The 22,966-nt window shown below is 38.1% G+C and overlaps 2 protein-coding genes and 1 long non-coding RNA gene across 7 annotated transcripts; 2 read left to right on the top strand and 1 right to left on the bottom strand.

The window, feature by feature from the left end:
* Nucleotides 1-947: 947 nt before the first annotated feature.
* LOC133128892 (leucine-rich repeat-containing protein 52-like) lies at nucleotides 948-4,279 on the top strand. The gene is made up of 2 exons (XM_061242697.1): nucleotides 948-1,596; nucleotides 2,632-4,279. The coding sequence occupies exons 1-2, from the start codon at nucleotides 948-950 to the stop codon at nucleotides 2,916-2,918; spliced, it is 936 nt and encodes a 311-aa protein (XP_061098681.1). The 3' UTR covers nucleotides 2,919-4,279.
* Nucleotides 4,280-5,674: 1,395 nt separating this feature from the next.
* Nucleotides 5,675-9,428, bottom strand: czib (CXXC motif containing zinc binding protein). The gene is made up of 8 exons (XM_061241274.1): nucleotides 9,360-9,428; nucleotides 9,193-9,276; nucleotides 8,324-8,380; nucleotides 7,331-7,412; nucleotides 7,151-7,182; nucleotides 6,764-6,841; nucleotides 6,370-6,435; nucleotides 5,675-5,969 (listed from the first exon to the last, which is right to left on the bottom strand). The coding sequence occupies exons 1-8, from the start codon at nucleotides 9,363-9,365 to the stop codon at nucleotides 5,892-5,894; spliced, it is 483 nt and encodes a 160-aa protein (XP_061097258.1). The 5' UTR covers nucleotides 9,366-9,428; the 3' UTR covers nucleotides 5,675-5,891.
* Nucleotides 9,429-14,332: 4,904 nt separating this feature from the next.
* On the top strand, nucleotides 14,333-21,065 carry LOC133128054 (uncharacterized). Of its 5 annotated transcripts, none has more exons than XR_009708711.1 (5): nucleotides 14,333-15,181; nucleotides 17,652-17,924; nucleotides 19,053-19,139; nucleotides 19,931-20,042; nucleotides 20,399-21,065. It is a non-coding gene; the product is annotated as an uncharacterized LOC133128054 (long non-coding RNA). The 5 variants fall into 5 exon arrangements; XR_009708709.1 differs by lacking the exon at nucleotides 14,333-15,181 and adding an exon at nucleotides 15,441-15,518; XR_009708712.1 differs by lacking the exon at nucleotides 14,333-15,181 and adding an exon at nucleotides 15,545-15,654.
* The last annotated feature ends 1,901 nt before the right edge of the window (nucleotides 21,066-22,966 follow it).

The raw sequence follows: 22,966 nt of genomic DNA, 5'->3' as shown, positions 1-22,966 counted from the left end.
TGCTAATTTATTGTATTTGTACTTATCCTTTCCATTGACATCATTTTAAAATTACATTATTTTTAGAACTGTATCCCATATTTCTGAAGGGGCTTTGAAGTTAGATTAGGCTAACCATCAAACTGGCAGCCATTTTTTCAGAATAAGCCTGTATATGAATGATCTCTCATTAACACATCCATATCAATGTGTCAGATTACAGACTCAAATTGCGCCACTGAGTACCACCAGCTTTGCACTCATACAGGCACGCCATTGTTATTATTACTTACAGAAAGGTTTATCATGAAGACACACGTGAGGGAGATGGTACCTTTCTGTAGAGGAATTAACAAAATGATATGAACTGGAGGTTGTATTGGTATTGGTTATTGGTTATATTGCTCTCAGTGATTCCTTTTTTGTTTGGAAGAGTGTCACCCCTAAACTCCTTTCCCCAGCATAATAATATTTGGGAGGAGCCTGTGTGTGTTTTTTCTTCACTTATCTGTGTTCTATTTATCAATTATGCCTTGACATTGTCCTACATTTGTTGTATGAAAACAATATGTAAGTAAACTGACTTTTTAGATGCATGACTGCAGTCATTCATGGGATATAGACTGTCAGTGGCATCTGGACAACCTGAATGCTTTGCTTTTTAAAGGTGTGGTGAATAAGTAATTTGACTACATGGACATGAAACGTGATTGCTGATCCCCCCCCCCCCCTCTCTCTCTCTCTGTAGCTCAGACCCTGCAGTAGCCCTACAGTTCTACTGAAATTTCAGGATGGGATGTATATCATTAAGTTATCCAGGGATAATTGGTGCCATTGACAATATATATATATTTTTAAATAGCAGTCAAACGGCTCTATGGCTTCTGCAACAAGGCTGTGGAGATCAGTTCATGATGTGACAGTTTTGTGGCACTGACCACGCGGAGTTAAATGAGGACTTCAAAATCATGCACTTTTCCCGTCGTCGTGGCGCACACTCACTGTGGCTCGTGTTTCTGCTAGCATTTGTCATGGGGGCTGCACCGTCCCCGGCTGTAACCGCGGGCTGCCCCAACCGATGCTCATGCGACGACCAGCTTGCAGTTCAGTGCGTGGGGCAGGACCTAAATTATTTTCCTCCGGACTTCCCACTCGCCACCAGGCAGCTTCTCATTTCCAGCAACCGTATCGCAGAGTTGCCGGCGCTGCTGCTCAACTACTTGTCTGACTTGGTGTTTCTAGACTGCAGTAACAACACTCTCTCAGAGATCTCAGAATCTACCTTTGGAAACCTCCGCAAACTGGCTTACCTGGATCTATCCTTCAACGCCCTTGCTCAAATCGACGGCCGGACGTTCGGACCATTGGGGAGTCTTGTGATGCTCAGGCTGACGGACAACCCTGGATTGTCCGAGATCCACCCTGACGCCTTCACGGAGAACACGGCGCTCCAGGTGCTAGACATCAGCCGGAACAACCTGACGTCTCTGAACGTCAGCTCTCTCATCTCGCTCCAAACACTCCGCTCCATCGCACTCAGTGGGAACCCCTGGCGCTGCGATTGCGACACCGAGGATCTTTGCCTATGGATGCAGATCGAAGCATTTAAGTTTCAAGGTGATCTTAGCATTCTTTAGTTCTTATTATTTTCTTAACCCCTTTATTTGAGCGAGGTTTCTTTATGCCCTGCTTCTGGTTGTTGAAGAGCTGTTTTTGTAAAAATGTTATTTGAATCAGTTGTTCCTATGCCGAAGGTGAATTTTTCCTACTTTGCTTGTTTCAAAACCTTGCTACTTAAATATCGTAAAACGTGTTCCTATCTCAGTGCTATAATTAATTTTACTATTCGTTTCAACGTATTGAAAAATACATGCTATTTTTTCACATTCAGGAGGCATGTGTGACAGTAACGTTCTGCCGCTTTGTACTGAGCATGATTTGCATTCATTATTATCAATATAGCCAATTAAAGCTTCAGTCTTCAGTATCACATAATAATAATAATCAACTTTTCTTGCCCGAAAATAAGATGAATCATGCAAACCCAGAAACATGGCAGAGTTGGGGATCCACTGAGGGAGGCCTGTTTGAAAAAATGGTTGATTAAAGCTAATGGAGCGTAGTTTAGATTACGGCTATTGATACTGCTGAAATGAGAAGCTGAGGTGTTCAGATGGTGATTAATCTTTCCACTTATTTATTAATTCAGCAGCAGCCTGCTGTTAGTATTTAATGACTAGTTCTAGTGACATCAGTTGCATAAGACCTGTGTTTTATGTGCCATCTAAACAAGTATTTGGTACACCTGAAGTTGAGTGTTATCAGCATAGCAATGATTAGCAGATATAATTGGACCAAGACCTAAGGACCAAGCACCAGGACTGAGCCCTATGGGACATGGGTCCAGAGGGAGTGTGGGGGCAATATGTGAATCAATCCACTTGAGGGCAGAGCCTGAGATACCCATCTCCTCAAGGGATGAGAGAAGGACGTAGATGTATGCCGTAACTTGACTTGTGAGTTTTTGCTTCTCTCGCTAGCATATGTCCCCGCACATATGACCTGTGATGTAAACGCTTATATTGTGACCTCACACCGTGCGTCCCAACATTCTTTGCAGTGATGAGGTGTGTTTCTCCCTCTGTGCGACAGACGGGCTGAAGACGGTGTGCCAGGCACCCTCAGACATGGAGGGCCGGTGGCTGGCAGAGGTGGGCATGCAACTGCGGATGGAATGCCACCAGAGCTTGGGCTACCAAGATTACATCTTCCTCACTTCTGTGGGTTTCCTCATCTTCTCAGCTGGCACGGTGTCGGCCTGGGTGATGGGTGTGCTTATGGTGCTGTACGAACGCTGCACCAAGAGTACCGATGTGATGCCAGATGGTGAGGAGGAGGGAGGAGATGGGGGCCTCAGTAAGCCCGGTGAGAAGGTGTGAAGGCTTGCTTTGCGGTCACTGACACCGAAGATGTATTCATCTTGTTGACATGCAGAGGGACCAGGAGCTGGACAACAAAATGAGCTTTAGTCTCTGTTGGCAGGATATTGCTGTTGAAGTGTGCCTTAGTGTTTTATAAATGAGTGAAAGCAAACCATGGTATAAGGCCCTCTCTACTAAGAAGTGATTACCGTCTCTGGTTCAGGTGTGGGGCACATTAGCTGTTGGACTGTGAGATTTTCAAGGAGGCTCCATCAAGAGGATCTTTGATATAGAATATATGGAGGTATGTGTGTCACTTATCTTCATCATATATACCTGTGGTAATATTTCTAGCCAATCAGAACTAGGTCTGAAAATGAACTGCAAGAAACATGTATATATGAGATTAAGACCTGCATGGGTCAGTGAACATTTTATTAGGTAGGTCTGTACTCCAGCTTGTGAATGCAAATATCTAATCAGCCAGAAATGGCAGAAACGCAACGTATAAAAGCATGGTCAATGGGATCAATTGTTGTTCAGACTAAACATCAGAATGGGGATGAAATGTGATCTAAGTGACTTTGACCGTGTAGTAATTGCCAGATAGGGTCGTTTCAGTGTCTCAGGGTCCATGGATTCATGCTGTTGCCACCAAATTCTGACCCTACCATCTGTATGCCTCAGCAGAAATTCTTCAGACCAGGCTACATTTTTCCAGTCTTCAACTGGCCAGTTTTGGTGAGCCTTTGCCTACTGTAGCCTCAGCTTTCTGTTCTTGGCTGACAGAACTTTAAGAACCAGTCTGCCCATTCTCTGTTGACGGCTCTCATCAACAAGGCATTTTCGTCCACACCATCCTGAGTAAACTCTAGAGACTGTTGTGCGTAAAAATCCCAGGAGATTAGCAGTCACAGAAATACTCAAAGAAAGTCTGTCACCAACAATCATGACATGGTCGAGATCACTGAGATTACATTTTTTCCCCTTTCTGATGGTTGATCTGAACATTAGCTGAAGCTCCTGACCCATATGCATTGTTTTATGCATTGCACTGTTGCCACAGGATTGGCAGAATAGATAACCGCATTAATAAATTGGTGTACAGGTGTGTATACGTCATTAGAGAAGAGTGAAGGTTCAGCTTTTACCCATTTTACACAATCTTTTACAGAAATAAACAAATAAATAACTCAATAAATATTCATTTCTATTTTCAAACAAACATTTGTGAAAGGTTAGTGACTATGTGGTATATTTCAGTTTCCGGGAAGGAATAACATGACTGGATTCATGTTATATTTTCCACAGAGGTAACTTATATTAAGTGAATATATTTTGCAGTGCATTGAACAATTCAATAAAGGAAGTAAAATTTGTGGGGGGTTTTTCTTTCCAGAATAGGACATTTATCACCATATCTGCACAGCTTGTCCGCATAGTTGATGCTGAGCAGAGACTGCTCTTATGAACTGGTGCCAGGTGTAGTGGCAGTGAATTAGGAGCCTGGAAGAGGAAGGGAGACATTGAATATGGTACAGAATGAATGCCGGCCACTGAATGCGTGATCGGTCTGAAGCACAAAGCGCTAAGTAGAACAGATGAAGGAACACAAAGACAGTCATCACTCTTGAGTTCACCAAAAAGGCACCCAAGTGCCAATTGATCCCTCCACTCAACACACACACCCCAGGTGTACATGTATAATATACAAGCTAGACAGCTACAAGTAGAAGGCCGGGTATTTAATATTGCAGTAGTCTCAGCAGTGAGTTGTTGGGAGGAAGAAAGCTTTCACCTTCTCTTATAGAGATACCATATATGTGATATGATTATGCAGTGAGGTTACTCTTGATCAGGCATCACAAGAAGAATAACAGGCATATTTTTGCTCAACCAAAATAAGGTCAAACTATTCTATTATTTCTAGAGAAAATCTATTTTATTCTTTGTACAATTGAATACAAGAACATTTTAAGTTATCTTAATGTAATTTAATACAATATAATTATTTTTAAAACTGACCTGATCAAGAGGCAGCAAGATACTGTAGAATAAGTATAATGCAAATAGATATGAAGACAGTTGTAGAAATATAAATCATTTGCACAGCTTATCATTTTATATAGACACCCTCAGTTATTGCATTATAGATTATGTGATTAAGGTCACACAGAGGGACCAGTGCATTCAAGTTATTCTGTAATGTACTCCCAAGAGCACAATGTATAATAGCAGGAAGCAAAAAATAAATAAAAAATAAGTATAATTGCTGAGTATATGGGCTAAGGGCCTGGTTCTGATTCAGTATATGGGCTGAGGGCCTGGTTCGGATTCAGTATAAGGGCTAAGGGCCTGGTTCGGATTCAGTATAAGGGCTAAGGGCCTGCTGGTTCTGATTCAGTATAAGGGCTAAGGGCCTGCTGGTTCAGATTCAGTATATGGGCTGAGGGCCTGCTGGTTCTGATTCAGTATAAGGGCTGAGGGCCTGGTTCTGATTCAGTATAAGGGCTGAAGAAGGTATTAAATAAAAGGCTATTGTCAGGGTCATCCCTATCCATGTCAAAAGAACAGAAGACAACATCAGACTGTGCCTTGATATTTCATAGATTTGCAGTGCCGCTCAGTGAGTTTCAATTATGAAAATGTAATGTAACAAACACGTTCACAAGTGCTGTACAGGGAGAACAGTACTGTAACTATCAGAAATTCCCATGGTCACCTAAAACCTATAAATATATATCTTTCAGATATCAGTGGACAATAACACAGGATATTTCCCTCTGAAGCTTTATTGACAGAAGCGGAGTTACACCCCACAGCCACTCAGTTCAGTTCCATTCCGTTCCTTTCCTTCCCATGTATGACAAGAGGGATGGGACATTGTGAATTTTGTAGGCTGCCATTTTGAATTTGAGAAATTCAAAGCCAATCCTTAAGTATCTTCGGCGTCTGGCAACTCAGGAGAGAATGTCTGTGTAAATACAGTGCTCAGCACTTGATGAACTTATGAGTAACTTCATAGATGCCAACAGATTCTTTGATTTTCTCATCATAGTCGGTCCAGTCCTAAAACACAAAAGGTGCCAGTTTTCATCAATATGAGCAGCTTGTCAAGTACACATTGTAATAGAAATGAATGTCAGACATTCTCTTATTTTAAGTTATTTTTCTTTGTGTTATACTATGAAATAAATGGCCAATGACATTATATTTCTGTATCAGGGCATGCTTGCATGTTCCCGAGCACTTATCAAGGACTTACAATACTTCACCATGAATTAATATTTGGGGAAGGTGCGTAGAAATGCGTACAGCTGCATATGCTGTCAGTAGATGACTTATCTGAATCAGTCACTGATGACACCAATGACTCAATTTAATCAAAAAGCATGAGGACAATGGAAGGGGTAATGACTCATGTTAATGGAAGTGGAAAAAAAATAATGTTAATGGCATAAAGACTCACCCCTTCCAGTAGGTTAATTTCAGGGAATACAGTCTTCGAGTCTGCTCCTTGTGCAACAAAGCCAGCCTGCAACAGGAAGGTAAAATCCAAACTCCACACAATCATAAGGTAAACACATTTCAATTCAGACTGGAAGTCAGTAACATTATATGCCATAATGTCACAGTATGTCACTGCCATACTGACCAAAATGCTTCTCTTTGTTGAGCCAGTTATCAATTTAACAATATACAAAAGTTGTACAGGTGAATATTTATTGGTTAAAGAGGAAAAACATTCAATTGAAACTCAAAGTTGCATAGTTAAGAGTTTTAAAACCTGTAAAACTACAATGTTAAACAATGCTCCATAATACTGCTGTTGTTAGCATAAACTTAAAGGAGAAATGTTTCACCTGGGGTTGGAATGAAACTGGTTCCAGACCTCGACACTCAAACTGCACCATGGTCTTAAATCTGTCGCTGTCTTCTGCCTTCAGGGCCAATACAGCATGCAACCCCATGAGAGACAAAAGATATTGATGACCAGGTGTTCCTACAGGGCTCAGGGGAGCATAAACTCTCAGTTCTAAAGCAGTGCTTTGTATTACCAAGGAAGACAAATGGATTTGAGTCATCAGCTTACAGCTTGTGTTACCTCTCCTGCAGGCAAGCAGCTCAGACTACACTGAAATAAAAATACTTAAAGGTGTGCTTGATTCAAAATAATGCAACAGAAATTTCACCACTGATCATGCAGATACCCAAATCAAAACAGTTAATACTGAAATGCTGTGACTTACATTATATGGAGTGATGGTATCCTTTAGTATATCTGTACAAATATGAAAATGCATATTAGTTGTTTTTTGGTGGCAGTTGGACTCACCGATTCAGTACCTTCCAAATAAATGCACTGTCACATATTTATCGGTGTATTGGATGGTCACAGTCTCTGCATACAGGTCATTACAAGGACTCACCAATGGAGTTCTCTCTGGAGCACAGTTTACATTTCTGCACCATACTGGCACTTCCCCTCCCCCCTTTCAGAGGCACACTGTCCTGCCAATAGAAAAACAGGGGCGGCCTGTAGCGTAGTGGTTACGGTACATGACTGGGACCCGCAAGGACGGTGGTTCGAGCCCCAGTCTAGCCACAATAAAATCCGCACAGCCCTTAACCCTTCATTGCTCCAGGGGAGGACGGTCTCCTGTTTAGTCTAATCAACTGTATGTTGCTCTGGATAAGAGTGTCTGCAAAATGCCATTAATGTAATGTAATGTAAAAAAAAAAAAAATCAATGCTTTGATTATATTAATCAGAAGAACTGGATGTACAGTTTGATTTTCAAACTGCATTGTGTCCCTGCACTCCATCACAAGATTCTGGTGGATTGAAATGCTTCATTAAACTGAATTGCAACAGCATTGTGTGTAGACTTCTTGTTTATTTAGCTACTGAATTATTATTCATAATACTGGGACTGGGGGAAGAAATTATTGTTGGATTTTTCTTGGGACAGCAACAACACAACTACAGGGTCAACAAAGAACTATAGGCAACAAAGAAACCAATAATATTTTTCAAGCCTTAGTACTGGAAATTTACACAAACCTTCAAAATATAAATCAGTACATAATAATACATAATATTAGCATAATTATGAAACAATAGTTTGAATGAATGGCATTTTAGCAAGACAGTAAGTCAGTTGCACAGGCACCTGCCCTGAAGCTGGCCGTGACTACAGAATGGCAGCATATAAAAAATGCTGTTGAACCAACACCATTGTCTTATAAAGCTGCATTTCCTTTCCATTTAAAGCCCAGTCAAATAACATTCAGATCAGTGGCAGGCATTATCATCAGCTACAAACATTTTTCAGATCTGCCAATTCTATCACAATAGCCTACATATGTCTCCTTTAGTTGCATAGTTGTGGCATTGCAAACAAAGTTTATATATCTTCTCACCATTAGGTTAACATATTGCCATTTGTCTGGGATCTCCCCACAGTTTCCACATTTAAGCTGTCAAAAGAATAAAGACAAGTTTGGTTTATGAACAAATAACTCATATTGAAATAATGTTTTCATGCAAAAAAATGACTTCAAAAATCTCTCACAATTAGAGGTCTCAACATGGGTACTGTAAAATAACATGACACAATAACACAACATAAAAACAATAACAGATATTTTCATTTATTATTTTTCATATTAGACTGGCAGTAACAATACATCTATGAAAGGAGATGCCATAACATTTGACGCATGTATACAAAGACCCTCTACGTTGAAAATCTCTGCTGTAAACTGGAATGTAAACAGAACACATTCTTCTGACGTCATCAAGAGACGTCAAAGAATATGCCTACGAGGAATCTTTGCTACGAGTTCTTCAAAATAATTTCACGTTGAACTATTTTTATTCCCTTTTTAACAGTTTATGTCATACGTCGTACATAATATTTTCAAAAATCGCCTAAACTTCCCAAAACATTGCAGCTTCAAGCTAACTATACAGCCAGACGTACATGGTAAAAAAAAAAAAAAAAAAACTATTTACCTAGCTAGCTTACTAGGGGTAGCAGGCTACGTTGTTTTCGTCACATTAAGTTACTGTTTGTAGCTAGCTAGCCAGCCAGCCAACTAACCAATATGATACGGCTGCTGGTCAGCACGATACGCTGCTATATACACGGAAAGGTAATGTTACACTTTGTTCAGTCAAATAACTGTTAGTGGGTAAAGTTATTTCTGCTGGGGAAACAAAATCAATGTAGTAATCTACTGCGGGTTATTATGGAGCTAACACATTTGCAGAATTATGTCAAACGTACCTTCAAAAACCAGCGGAAGTCGTCTCCAACTGGTTGCAAGTTTGTGATATTCTCCAATGTTGCTTTAAATTGCAACCCAAATTTCTGAACGACAAAATATAATTGTTAGCTGCGATACTATACTGCGTTATAACATGCATGGCAAATTCTGGGAGTGATTCACTTACCACCATCTTGGAAATCTAAACCTACAATATAGCTTGCCTTCTATGGTGAATTGTCAGCGGGTTCATTTCACTTACTCAGTAGCGCACTCTGTTGGAGTTTTCCCGCCCGTACACGTTAAATTGGGTGAGTTTATAATTATATTATTTGGCTACACAAGAAGAGCCTGTGAATGGCAAAAATATAAGGTGTTATTAATAAGTAAACCGGAACATTGGGTGGAAAGAAAATTTACATTTCAAAATCACTTTTAAATGTAACCCACATACAAATTCTCAATGAAATCTATTCTCCATTAGATAAAATTAATAAAACGATTGAATTTTACCTGCAAAGGACGTCTCCACTAAATACAATGGCTATATATCTTCACAAAAAGTGCAGTAAACTAAAAAAACAATACAGCCATTGACATAAGCATAATTTTCCAACATGCATAAAGTGGTAAGCTTTATTAATGATTCAATGATTTAATGATTGGAATCAAACAAAGTCTTACATTAAAAAAAAAAAATAATCATTTCCCAAATATTTTTGGGTTCCACAATTATTGGCACCCCTGGCTGAATACTTTGTGCACCCTGACAAAGATGGCATCCACAAGTCTTTTCCTCTAATTTGTGATAAGATTATAGAACACTGAGACTGAGATGGTCGTTGCAGAACATGGTTGTTGTTTTTACTTAACCATTTCTGTGTGGATTTTGATGTATACTTGGAGTCATTGTGCTGCTGGACAATCTATCTACAACCAAGTCTCAGGTTCCTAGCTGAGTCATCCAGATTTTCTGCCAAGATTTCTTGGTGCGGGCGGCACGGATGGTGCAGTGGGTAGCACTGCCGCCTCACAGTAAGGAGATCCTGGGTTTGAATCCCCGTCGGCCGGGGCCTCTCTGTGGAGTTTGCATGTTCTCCCCGTGTTTGTGTGGGTTTCCTCCTGGTACTCCGATTTCCTCCCACAGTCCAAAGACATGCAGGTTAGGCCCGTGGGTATGAGTGTGTGAGTGAATGGTGTGTGTGCCTTGCGATGGACTGGTGACCTGTCCAGGGTGTATTCCTGCCTTTCGCCCAATGTATGCTGGGATAGGCTCCAGCCCCCCTGCAACCCTGTTCAGGATAAGCGGGTTAGGATAATGAATGAATGAATGATTTCTGGGTGCTTTGTTGAATTAATTGTGCCATTGCATCCTCTTTCCTCTTCCAAGCTTGCAACCATTCTATATGTTTTACGCCTTTTTATTGCACTTACAGTGCTAAGTGGTATGTTTAACCTTTTAAGTATGTTTTTGTACACTTTACCAGACTTGTGATGGTCAATTACCATCTGTGTCTTCTTAATTGTCAGTTCTTTGGCTTTTCCCATGCTGATGGTTGACAAAGGGATTTTGCATGCTTGCTACCTCATTCTTATACTCTAGGGTGGCCTGTAGCGTAGTGGTTAAGGTACATGACTGGGACCCGCTAGGTCGGTGGTTCGATCCCCGGTGTAGCCACAATTAGATCTGCACAGCCGTTGGGCCCTTAACCCTGCATTGCTCCAGGGGAGGATTGTCTCCTGCTTAGTCTAATCAACTGTACGTCGCTCAGGATAAGAGCGTCTGCCAAATGCCATTAATGTAATGTAATGTAGTGAAACAGGAAGTGATGGAATGACACAATATAATTTCTTTAGACTGAGATTAACTCAGCCAATTTTACTTTGTTTGATTTTATTTACAATAATTGTTAGAGGAGCCAATAATAACACTCACTTAGAACTTTATTAGGAACACCTTTACACCTACTTTTTCATATGATTATCTAATCAGCCAATCATGTGACAGCAGTGCAATGCATAAAAACATGCAGATACGGGTCAGGAGCTACAGTTAATGTTCACATCAACCATCAGAATGGGGATAAATTGTGATCTCAGTGATTTGTAAATCATGCAGATACGGGTCAGGAGCTACAGTTAATGTTCACATCACCCAACAGAATGGGGATTAATTGTCATCTCAGTGATTTAAAGCATAGCATGATTGTGCCAGGCTGGTTTGAGTATTTCTGAGTATAACTGTTTACTCAGAATGGTGCGGGAAAAAAACAAACATCCTGTGAGCTGCAGTCATGTGGGCAGAAACACATTGTTAATGACATTGTTGATGACTGTAAGCAATTGACTACTTTTTACATAAAAACTTGATCAAGGCTGTCTGAGATCAGAAGCAAGGTCTGCAGAAGAACTGTGGCAAGTTCTCCAACATGCTTGGAACAATCTCCCTGTCTTATAGAACTGCAGAGAACTCTCAGAGAAGCAATGCAGCTTTAATGCCGAAGGTGGTCTCAAAAAATATTGATTTGATTCAGTTTTTAACTATTCTGCCAAATTACTGAAATGTAATGTAAAATGTATAGTATGTTTATTGAGGACCTTTCATTGAATTATTTTTGAAAGAATCTTATCTGTACAGAATGTTATACAGGTGCCTAAGATTTTTGCACAGTACTATATACACACGCATTGCACCTATGAATGCACGCACACATACACACACACACACGATTATCTTTTACACAGGAAATGTCTTGATGTGTTCTTGTGGTTTGCGGCTTAGCTGCTGCTTGTACCCACAACTCCTCATCTCTCTTCCCTCAGCAGAACCCTATTGTAACTTAACTGAACTGTTTTTGCACTAGTGTTTTTCAACGTGGTACGAGACACAGTGATGAAAATTCATTAACGCTCGCACAATAACCATTGGCACAAATTTGATTCATTCAAAGCAATGCATAAGTTAATAAAGTTAAGAACAGTCGATGCATAATTGAAAATCTAATGCAAAATAAATTAAAATTCCATATAGTTCCATAGGCCTATTTATTTTATACATAGCTATATCAATGACAAATATAGGCCTAATGTATGGTTCAATGATAAAGAAACCATATACCCTTACAACAATGTGACAAGCAAGCCAGTACTTACTGTATTTTTTATTTTTTTATTTATTTTTTACTTATAGTATTTTAAAGGAATTACTTTTGAAACATCACCACCTTAGCTATCACATGTCACTTGCCGCTTGTTTTAACATCCTTCCAACTCAAATTACAACTGACTTGTCATTACTACATTTATGAATTATAGTAAACCAGCTAGGCAGCTGCGTAAATGAAAATATACATAATAAAGGAAATGGTAACTAGTTACTCTTTTACACACTGGATACACCCACAACTTTTAGGGAGTGGCTGGAAATAATGGAAGCATTTTAGAAAAATAGTTTTACTGCAGAGATTATATAGTAATTATAAATGCAATCATTTTCATATTTTGGATATTGTTTAAGGTGGGATAATTACTGGAACCTCATTCTTAATTAGCAAAGGATTTACAGCATCCAAGCACAAAAAGGGTTTGCTTTGGCTTCCACTTTGCTAATTAAGTTTGAGTTGTCGATGTCTGAAATTTTTGTTGCTTTCATGTTTATTGAATACAAAAAACAGTAACATAATAAAACCGGAAAACAGTAATTCCAGATTGTTAAAAAGACACTCCACTAGCGAGAACAGCAGTTTAGATGCTTATCAGCCTCTTATTTGAGAAGCAGGGCAATAAAACTCCAGCCTTCCCCTGGCCACGGTCACGGTTTACAACCCTCTCCTTGTCACAGACTCAGAAAATAAAAAGCATTTATACCATTTGTCTACGTCAAAAAATCATTTTCCAATACCAAAACAAAAATATACAATTCAGAAATTATATTAATAAATTCATTGCTTTTATTCCAGCTGACATATTTCTGGTTTTATAGCAATGCAAGATTGCTTAGCAAATTATCTGATACAGACACATTTATGGAACCAAATATCCCACCTGTTTATGAAGCTACGACTGTTTTTGGACTAACGATGAAGTTCATTTCTTAATCTGTCCAGCCATTTTCAAGAAAACTATTTACGGAGGCAATACCTAAGCAAATGTTTGAACTACTTCTTATTGTTTCATGAATGAATTGCTTAAATACCTGAATGGTATATCTTCTTTGATTTAAAACTTCAACCATATGTGTGCAGTAAATAGTTTTTGAGAGAACTAATACAAAATAGATCAAAATTGCCCTCAAGTAGAATTGGTTAAAATGGACGGATGTTTAGTTTGGCTAGATAAGCAGTGTTTGGCTAGGTAAGCAGTTTGTTCATACGTTTGCATGTTGCGGTATTACGATTAAGAAAATAAAAATGTATTAATTAATAAATAAAAAAAAATTATAGGCCCTGGTCCTTATCTTTGTTGTGCAGGTAGCAGTTGAAATTGTACTTCCCTCTAGGGTCTTTGAGCGCACTTATCCCTGGTTATGGGTATGCACTTTGCAATTTTGTTGTACGTCGCTCTGGATAAGAGCGTCTGCCAAATGCCATTAATGTAATGTAATGTAATGAAAGAAAGGTTAGAGTTAGTATTGGGCTATGGAGGAGTGGTAATGCAGAAACATGCCATGACTTAACATTGACAGCAATTTCACTGTTACAAAGGACGTTCCGTTCAAGTTTTGAATGCTAAACTCTTCATTATGTTTCTTTGAATATAAAACTCCAATACAGGTATTTTTGAGTGACATTTAGAGAAATTAATTTGATCTCAATTACGGGATGCAATCAGTGTATTGGAGACTTTCTGTCCTTTGGCTCTGATTTTATAATGTTTTTGGTGGATTTTTATTCACAGGGAGTTGTGCACAATACATCCAACGAATGGAAGGGAACTGCAGGACGTGGTACAGGCATTAAGCCCGGGCCTGGTGACTGTCCTTCCACAGAAGAAGGGTCAGGGCGAGTCTCCTATCGCCCATGCTGCTGGGCTGTAATATTACACGTTTAAAGGTTTAGAAAATCTACTGCATGACTTGGCAAGTATGTTTCTCAGTATTTCTCCAAAACCTCTGTTCCTGGAACCCAGAAGCTGAAAGTCAAACAGGATGTGGGTACGATCAGAGCATGATTAAAAACTAAAAGAAAAGCAAACTGCTGTTTTATACCAACATACAGCCGGAGGGTTTTTGTTCAGTGCTTTAACATAGTGCGACTTGGGATCGCACAATGATGAACTGTCTGTTCAGTGCTGTACAAAAACCTTCCATCAAGTATGAAGAATCATATTTTATGCCATTTTAGAGCCAGGAAAGAGATTTTGAGCTCAGATGGCTCATTTTAGTCACCTTTTTCACATTTAAAGTCATGTAGTCTTCATTTTTTTGCGAACAGTATGTTCATGGAACGACCTGCGATACTTGCATATTCAAGCAAGTCCATATCTTGAGTGTTACTCCTGAATACCCCCTCAACATGGATTAAAATGGATTGCTTACAGTGATATAATTATTTTAAAAGCAAGTATCAGCTATAATGAAACACATATTTTATGATTCTTATTATTGTCAAAACGGAGACATACTGTATGTCTACTGTATGACAACTACAGTGGCTAAAGGTGATGTCACAGAATAGCCAGTCTTCCTGGTATCAATTCTGCCATTGACAAGGACATATGGGAATGTTTTCAAAAATTACAACTTTGAGCTAAAAATCAGAGATAGCCACAATAGCCCTTGTCCCCAAGAGACTGAAGACAGGAAGCACTACAGGAGATGATACAATTGGCACCACAGCAGTCAGTAGTGTTTCAGACATAACCATGGAGGGTTTTTGTATGGAAGTTTGTCACTGTGCTACGTGGGATACCACCGTGATAAAAATTACGTACTGACCTGCACAAAAACCTTGCACTTCGATTTTTTGTAAAAATGCATTTATTCATTGGCAAGGAAAGTAGCCCTGTCTGGTAAGTGATTTTCCTAATTTGCCTAGTATTTAAAATTCTTCTTTTGGTTTATGTAAAACATTATTTTATACAGTACCCCAAGCAAAATGCTTTTAAATTGAATAAACACAGTGCATACACTACTTTGCCAGTTTTGTCAGTTTTAATATTTCTGTGTCCAGAACATGCTCTATGTTGTGCATAACAAATGTGTTAACTTACGGGTTTATCACAATTTATCACAGTTGGAAAACTAAATGAAGCTTTAAATGAGTGTTTTTGAGTTGAAAACTGTTGTTGTGTTATGCTGACAAGCTAAACTTCGGGAGTGACGTTTATTCTCTCACTGTCATACCAAGTAAGTAAAACATTATTATGTTTCATCATGTCAATAGCTGAAGCACGTATGATTATATTTAGACATTTTGGTCAAGAGTAAAACACTGCTCGTCCACTCACCTTTGGAAAGGGGACACACTTACCGGTGGAACCAAGTAAGACATTACGTTCTCTTCCTTCTCTGAACAGGCTGAGAATGTGAATCTTTCAATGGTTTAAAATTGTAATGGAGAGGTGGTTGTATCATTGTCTTTGTAACATGGTGTATGCGATCAGGTTCATTTTGAAATCAGTTGCTGAGGCTTGAGTGTGGTGCTGTAAGATGTATGTTATTTTTGGAAAGTTTGTGACGGATGAGAAATTGCTGTGTATTTTGACCCTGCTGCTCCGCTTAAATTTGGACAAGGGACCTCTTTGTCAGTGAAGCCAAGTAAGATTACCTTTACAAATTCCATTTTCTTTATTCTTTTTGTGGATAGACTGAGAATGTGTTTTATATGCTAATGTTGCACTGTAGAAAATAGTCTTTGTGATGTAGTTCAGTGGCTCTCAAACTCAGTCATGGGCGAACCCCTGGTTTTCACATAAAAATTGGTTATACATTTTTAACTGATAAAAAAGACTGAGGCAAATCAGTGGGCTCCTAATTAAGCTGTTGAACACGCATTCTACTAGATTATTATTAGGAGCCTATTGATTCAAGTCTTTCATTTGATCTGTAAAAAAAATGTTTTCCCTGTCTTTATGTAATCATTTGGAATATAGCGTAAATATTGGATTTGTATTATTCATGTTCATGGATACTGTAACTATTTATGAGATATTATTTTGATTATGAGGTTAAATAATCCTTCTAAACATGAGGAACATGAACATGAGAAATGAACACAGCTTGATAAAATGTTAGAATTGCAATTGTGGTTGAAATGAAAACTAGCATACACAGGGGTGCCCAAGAATTGAGTCTGAGAATCAATGATGTAGTTGTATTGTACAGTTTAAACGATTTGAATTTACATTGCATGAACAGTCAACAGTCAAAGAAATATTGGTAACTGAACCTTCATCAATGTGTAGAAAGATAATGTTGTTTTGTCAATAAGGTTTCAAAGTCCATGAGTAAGTATACTACAGTATTCGCTGAATTTGTTCAGTCCATTTGCGAAACAGCTGAAAATGAAATGTGCATGCTCCTTCAGATTGCAATCACTTGAAAAAAAAAAATCATACAACCTGTTCAAATATACTGTGTAATGAATAACAATAATGATTCTGCATAATTTGTGATTTAATTCGAAGTGGCTGTGTATTCTGCAACCATTTGCAATTATATGTATTTGGATAATGTCCTAGTTACCTAATGCCATTTTATCATTCTTTAGCCAAGTTTGTTGTTTATTACAGCAAACACTGTCAGCATAATAATTAAACTGACTTGTTCAACTTGTTTTTGAGTTAAGTACGGGGCGTACCAGTTCAAAGGAGAATCAACACCTGTTTAAATGAAGTCGGTTTTAAAGACAAATTAAAACCACAGGACTGTTGGACTAAACGCAGGTGTACATTTGTATCTGATAAGACTACTAAGTGTTATTGATGCTTAATGCATAACTGAACATTTCCATTTATATTAATATTTCATTTTGTTAATATGTTTATTATATGTTAATATTATCATGACATTTCTCTGTGGTGTGATCCCGGTTAAGACCTGTGCTATCAGTGCATGAACAGTCGATACTGAATGCCTGGAATCTCACAGTAATGTAATGAGGTGAAATGATATAGGGCTCACAAGTATACCATTGTATGTCATGTGTGGGTGTATGTATGTATGCTTTGGTTTTGTGTTGTAGATCACTTTAAAATGTATGTTACTCATTGTGAGATTATTCAGTTCAGAAGTTATTTTTCTTTGATTCTCAGTTCAAGGCAAGTGTTATGTTGGCAAGTTCAGAGTTCACCGGAATTAATGATGAAAGAAAAGCAAATGTTGTAATGGGTCTATTAAACGGTCAATAACTAACATACTGTATTTTACCAGTATTTTACCATGGGCCTAACACAAGTAAAATCAGTAACATACTGTATCATGTTTGGTAGTGGGTTTAATAAATGTAACATAACTAATATTGTAAGTAATATCTTTCAGCGGGAAATCCACGGGAGCCGGTGTTAACCATACTTGACAATCCAGGCCAGCCGAGTGTTTGCTTGGCCACGGGGTTCTTCCCTCAAAAAAAAGGCCCCATGGATCTGATGCCTGAGGGGGGCCCGAAACAAAGGCTTTCCACTGACCTGGCCGCACTGTCCTCGGACAAAAAATACGTCTATGTGGGATTATCCAACAGTGAAAAATCCTTGGAAAACTGCAGCATGGCTGGCAGTAAAGCCGAAAAAGAAGCCCCCATGCCGGAACCTGAAGGTATGGATCATGAATTTTGTGCTTTGTCATTTTTTGGGAGTATTGAACTTGCCATTCAAGCTTATTCACATGCATCTTCGCATACACATAACTAATCCAGTATTGATATATTAGGTCTAGGTATAGTAAGCAAATTGAAAGTTGACAAATGTCAAATGAGCGAGTGGTAAAAAGAGAGTTATTAATGGCTAATTGTGTAAACTGCCATAAATACTTGTTTTGCCTTTCCCCAAATGTGCAGTTACTGTAAGCCTGTTTGGTCCTGACTACTCTGGGAAGAATAGTTTAAAATACATATTTTTATGATTAAGTAATATACGCTAAGACAGGGCAGTTGATAAAGTTAGGAATAATATATTGCCTGTGCCAAGAGTGAAATATCATGCATGATCAAAACATCTAACAAAGAACAAAAAACCCTATTGCCTAAAACCTTTTACTGGTCTTGTACTGCTCTACTCTCTTAAATGGAGGCAAGATGATATTGGAATTTGTTTGTCTGCCAAGTGACCATATCTACATTACTATGTGCGTCTCTTTGCATTTTGGCTCGTTAGATTTGAAATGTGTCTCACAGATACATGGATGCCTTTTAACGCAAAACGCAGATACCCAAATTGTTTTGCATGTTCAATTGTTTTGCAAGACCATTTATTATTCTAGTTTAACATGGTAAAACCCCCCCCCCAAAAAAACCTAAATTAAATTAAATAACTAAACATGAAATACCAAATTTAGTTCAAACTTCTCAAAATTTTAAATGTAAACCCTACCATTAGATATTAGGGAGGTGGCACATCCCTAATATCTAATTGAATAGGCTGGAATTGGATGACCTGGTAACTGTGTAATATATTATCAATGTATGTCAACATTGAATCCATCTGCGCTTTAAAAACAACTAAAGAAATTGAAAATGAATTCTAAAATGCACAGATAGCAATGCATAGATGAGCGTATTTGAGTTATACGAGCTTTCTAACCTTTCTGCTCCTAGTCTGTAAACTGTAATTGTGCTTCCCTCCTATTTAAAAACTCCATTTATTTAATCTTTAAATAATAATATGCAGCCTTGAATATTTTTTTTGACAAATTCAAATCAAATGATGGTTCTCTTTTTTCTTTCAGCTACCGTACCTGTAATCAGCACAATAAAGGAGGATCAGTGTAATATAACTGCTGCTGATCTTAAAAGAAACAGCACCAAAAATAATGGTGGGCTACTTTTCTTTCTCGTTTGGTTTGGGGACACTGATCTGAATAAGGCATGTGCCAGGTCCTTCGCTTTTAAAGGAGAAAGTATGACCAATCTAAACGGATTCATCTGTAATTGTGAAATACATGTTCACCACCGGCAGCACGGATGGTGCAGTGGGTAGCACTGCCGCCTCACAGTAAGGAGATCCTGGGTTTGAATCCCCGTTGGCTGGGGCCTCTCTGTGGAGTTTGCATGTTCTCCCCGTGTTTGTGTGGGTTTCCTCCGGGTACTCCGGTTTCCTCCCACAGTCCAAAGACATGCAGGTTAGGCTGATTGGAGAGTCTAAATTGCCCGTGGGTATGAGTGTGTGAGTGAATGGTGTGTGTGCCCTGCGATGGACTGGCGACCTGTCCAGGGTGTATTCCTGCCTTTCGCCCAATGTATGCTGGGATAGGCTCCAGCCCCCCTGCGACCCTGTTCAGGATAAGCGGGTTAGGATAATGAATGAATGAATGTTCACCACCATTTGTTCTAAACATTGTGTTTGGATGGAAATGAGCATTTCAGCTTGCAGTATTTGCAATTTGTATCATGAGCATGACAATGTATGTATCACGAATATATTAATGCCCCCTTTTTATCCAGTTGGCCTATCTGGGATATTGTCCACACAGTTTAAAAAATAATACAACAATATGCACAATTTTAAACTGCGATATTGACCATTTCTGCTTTTGGGTATCTGAAGGCTTAATTTCTCTGTAAATCAATTTACAATGGTGACTGATGCTGTGTGTTTGTGTTCCAGATTCTCCGAAGGTGAACTTCATGTCTCTGGTAGTAACTTGCTTGAGGATAGTGTTTGCTAAAACTGTGGCTTTCAACGTGTTGATAACCCTGAAGGCTGTGGTGTTCTAATGGTAGGGGTGACACACTTCTCGTATCATTTTATCGCGTATTGCATATGTCCAATTTATATTCGTATACCATTTTATTACTTAGACATGTACACCAGCTTGTTAATGCAACTAAATGCACACACAATGTGTCAAAAACCTCTAAGTTCATAGGCTACAGCAGCAGAACACTTAATAAGTCTAAGAAGTGTAATAAATTCATAATAATAAAGTGCTCAATGTATACATATGTCTTGATTGTGTGTCACAATATATGATTTGTTGTGTACTAATACTGATCAACATGAGTGATTCATTTTTCAATGAAATTGAGTTGCTTAACCTTCTGTCTGAAATCATTCTCTGATTCTTTCTCACAGATTCCAGGGAACGAGAGACCGAGCTGGCGAGCTCTGTGAAGCAGAAACTGAAATGTCTGAAATGACTGCTTATCCGTATCATTTCATAACTTTTCTTCAGTGCAATGCATTCCTGTATGTAAACCTATGCTATGCTTACGGTATGCTGTATCTGCGTTTGTGTTATATCTGGGAGTAACAGTCCAGTACATCTAAAGAGGAGTGATTGAAATATGTTCTTAATATTTAAATGCCCCACGTATACAATTTTGTGTATTAACTTAGTTTAGTGTCCTCCCTTTTGCAAAAATATTTGTCAAATTAGAAAATAAATAAGTAATATATATATATACAAATTGCTGAAACTTTACAATAATTATGCAATGCATGCTGTTTGTATTGCTGTTGATTGCCCATTGTCTGTACTGGACCGTTTTAGAATATCTGAGACATGATATGAAAGCCTTTATACATATTTTATGCTTCAGTGTATAGTATTTACACAAAATGATAAGCAGTTTCTGATTAAAATGACCATGATTAGCCTGATGCATGATTTAAATGTTGTAGTTATAATGCAATCTATATAATTATATGTTGAATGGCTTCATTGTATTATTATTATTTGCATTTCTTAGCCTGTCCAGAATATATTAATATGTGTTACAATAAAGCAAATGTCATTTTATCCATTTTCTCATAAATGTGATTTCTTGTAGGCAGTTGAACACGTAAGCTGGATACGTGGGTGCTAGAACAGAGACAGTTTTTGCAGCACCTCTTGGCTTCCTAGAAAAGGCATCTGCCGTTGCTCTAGTGGTTTCAGCTCTAGTCAGGACCCTGGAGCTATTTACAGTAAACCCACATTACAAAACCTCTAACGTGAGACTTTTGGCTGACAGAAACATCCATTTTGTGAAAGTGAGCTGAAACCTTCTATGCAAATGTTTGGTGTTTGTAATAGTTCAAATTTCTCAGCAAACCATATGATTTTGGTCTTTAAATACCTTAAGTTCACATATACTACACTTAAATTTCAAAACGATTTGATGCTACTCAATAACAAAAATAAATAATTTGTTTTATTTAATCAGGGTAGCACCTTTTCTTAACCCCAAAGCCACAACGTGGATTTGTGAATTTGCAAATAAGCAGCAACATGCAGCAGAATGGTATTAATTTTGTTCTAGGGACAGATGAAAGCCAGTCTACCCATATTGTATTTTAATGCACATGCAGTAATAGCATATTTATTTTTCCATATTGTGGAGGTGAATTAGGTGGTGAAAAATGTGCTCAATCCTTGGTGTTTCATAATCCAAAATTTGTTGATGGGATTGTATGTTAGCATGTTAGAATTGGCCCGGCATTACATGCAATCTGTCTAATAAATAAAGTAAATGAACTGACAGCCATTTTTTATAACAATACTGTTTTATTGCTGAAGTGAAAATGAGCTGCTGCAGCAAATGTGCAAGTCAGTACTAAATACAGTGGGCTGTAAACTAGCCAATAATACCTTTATTTATATAAACTTTATTTTCCAAAATGTGTTCACAGTTCTTCGGCTTTTCCCATTCTGATGGATGACAACGTTATGTTACCAAGCTTGTTACCTCTACTTAAAGGATATAGACCGAGACTAATAAAATCACGTAGAATGTTATTGCTAACTTTGATTTTATTTACGACAATTGTTACGGGTGTCAATAATTTTAACACCCGTGGTTTCAGAAGAAAAAGATTGCTTAATAAAAAACAATGAAACATGAGACTAAATGTGTTAAAATAAAAGTATGTTGTTTCCACATACAGTAGATTATTATCAGCTGTTTATTAAAAATAGCGATTCTTTCTTAATTTTTATTAATGGTGCCAATAATTTTGGAGCCCACTGTACATTTACAGATAGACGCATTAGCACATGTCAGGAGTCAGGACACAAATATGTTTTTCAGTTTGATGAATATTTGATGTGTAAGTCAGTGATGTGGGTATTTTACGCTAAAAAGAAAAGTCATCATACAATGTACACAAAGAAGAAAAGTAATTTATCATCTGTATAAAATCCATATAGCTAAATGCATATATGCATATAAGCAATTACAAACTCAAATCAACAGAGGCAATCAAAAGCGTAGAATCAAGACTAGATACTGAAAGCTTTCTTTACAATGGAATGATTGAACACATAATCAGGAATACCTGTGAAACCATTTGTCCAAAATATTTTGGTGCCCAGAAAAGGGGAGACTATTTATAAAAAGTGCTGTCATGTCAACATGGTGAAACCATGAAAATGTATTAAAATGCTGTTTAAAAAAAGCTGAAAATCTGCATTTTAACCGCATGTGAATGGTTTGATTATACAAATCTCGAATTGGGGCGGACAGAGTCAAATCAAGAAAGAAAATGTATTGTCCCAAGACTTATGGAGCTCACTGTATATGTAATAATACATAACCTGAATACAATTTATATGTAATACCTGTACATTGAGGTGCCATGCAGCATTACTGTTACATTCTATTCTAACGTATTCAGTCAAGACTGGCTGTCGTGCTTGGGAACAATGTTTATTTAGCCCCC

Source organism: Conger conger, chromosome 5, assembly GCF_963514075.1.
Source record: "Conger conger chromosome 5, fConCon1.1, whole genome shotgun sequence".
In the NCBI taxonomy this organism is placed as follows: Eukaryota; Metazoa; Chordata; class Actinopteri; order Anguilliformes; family Congridae; genus Conger; species Conger conger.
This window is presented reverse-complemented; position numbering and strand designations above follow the sequence as displayed.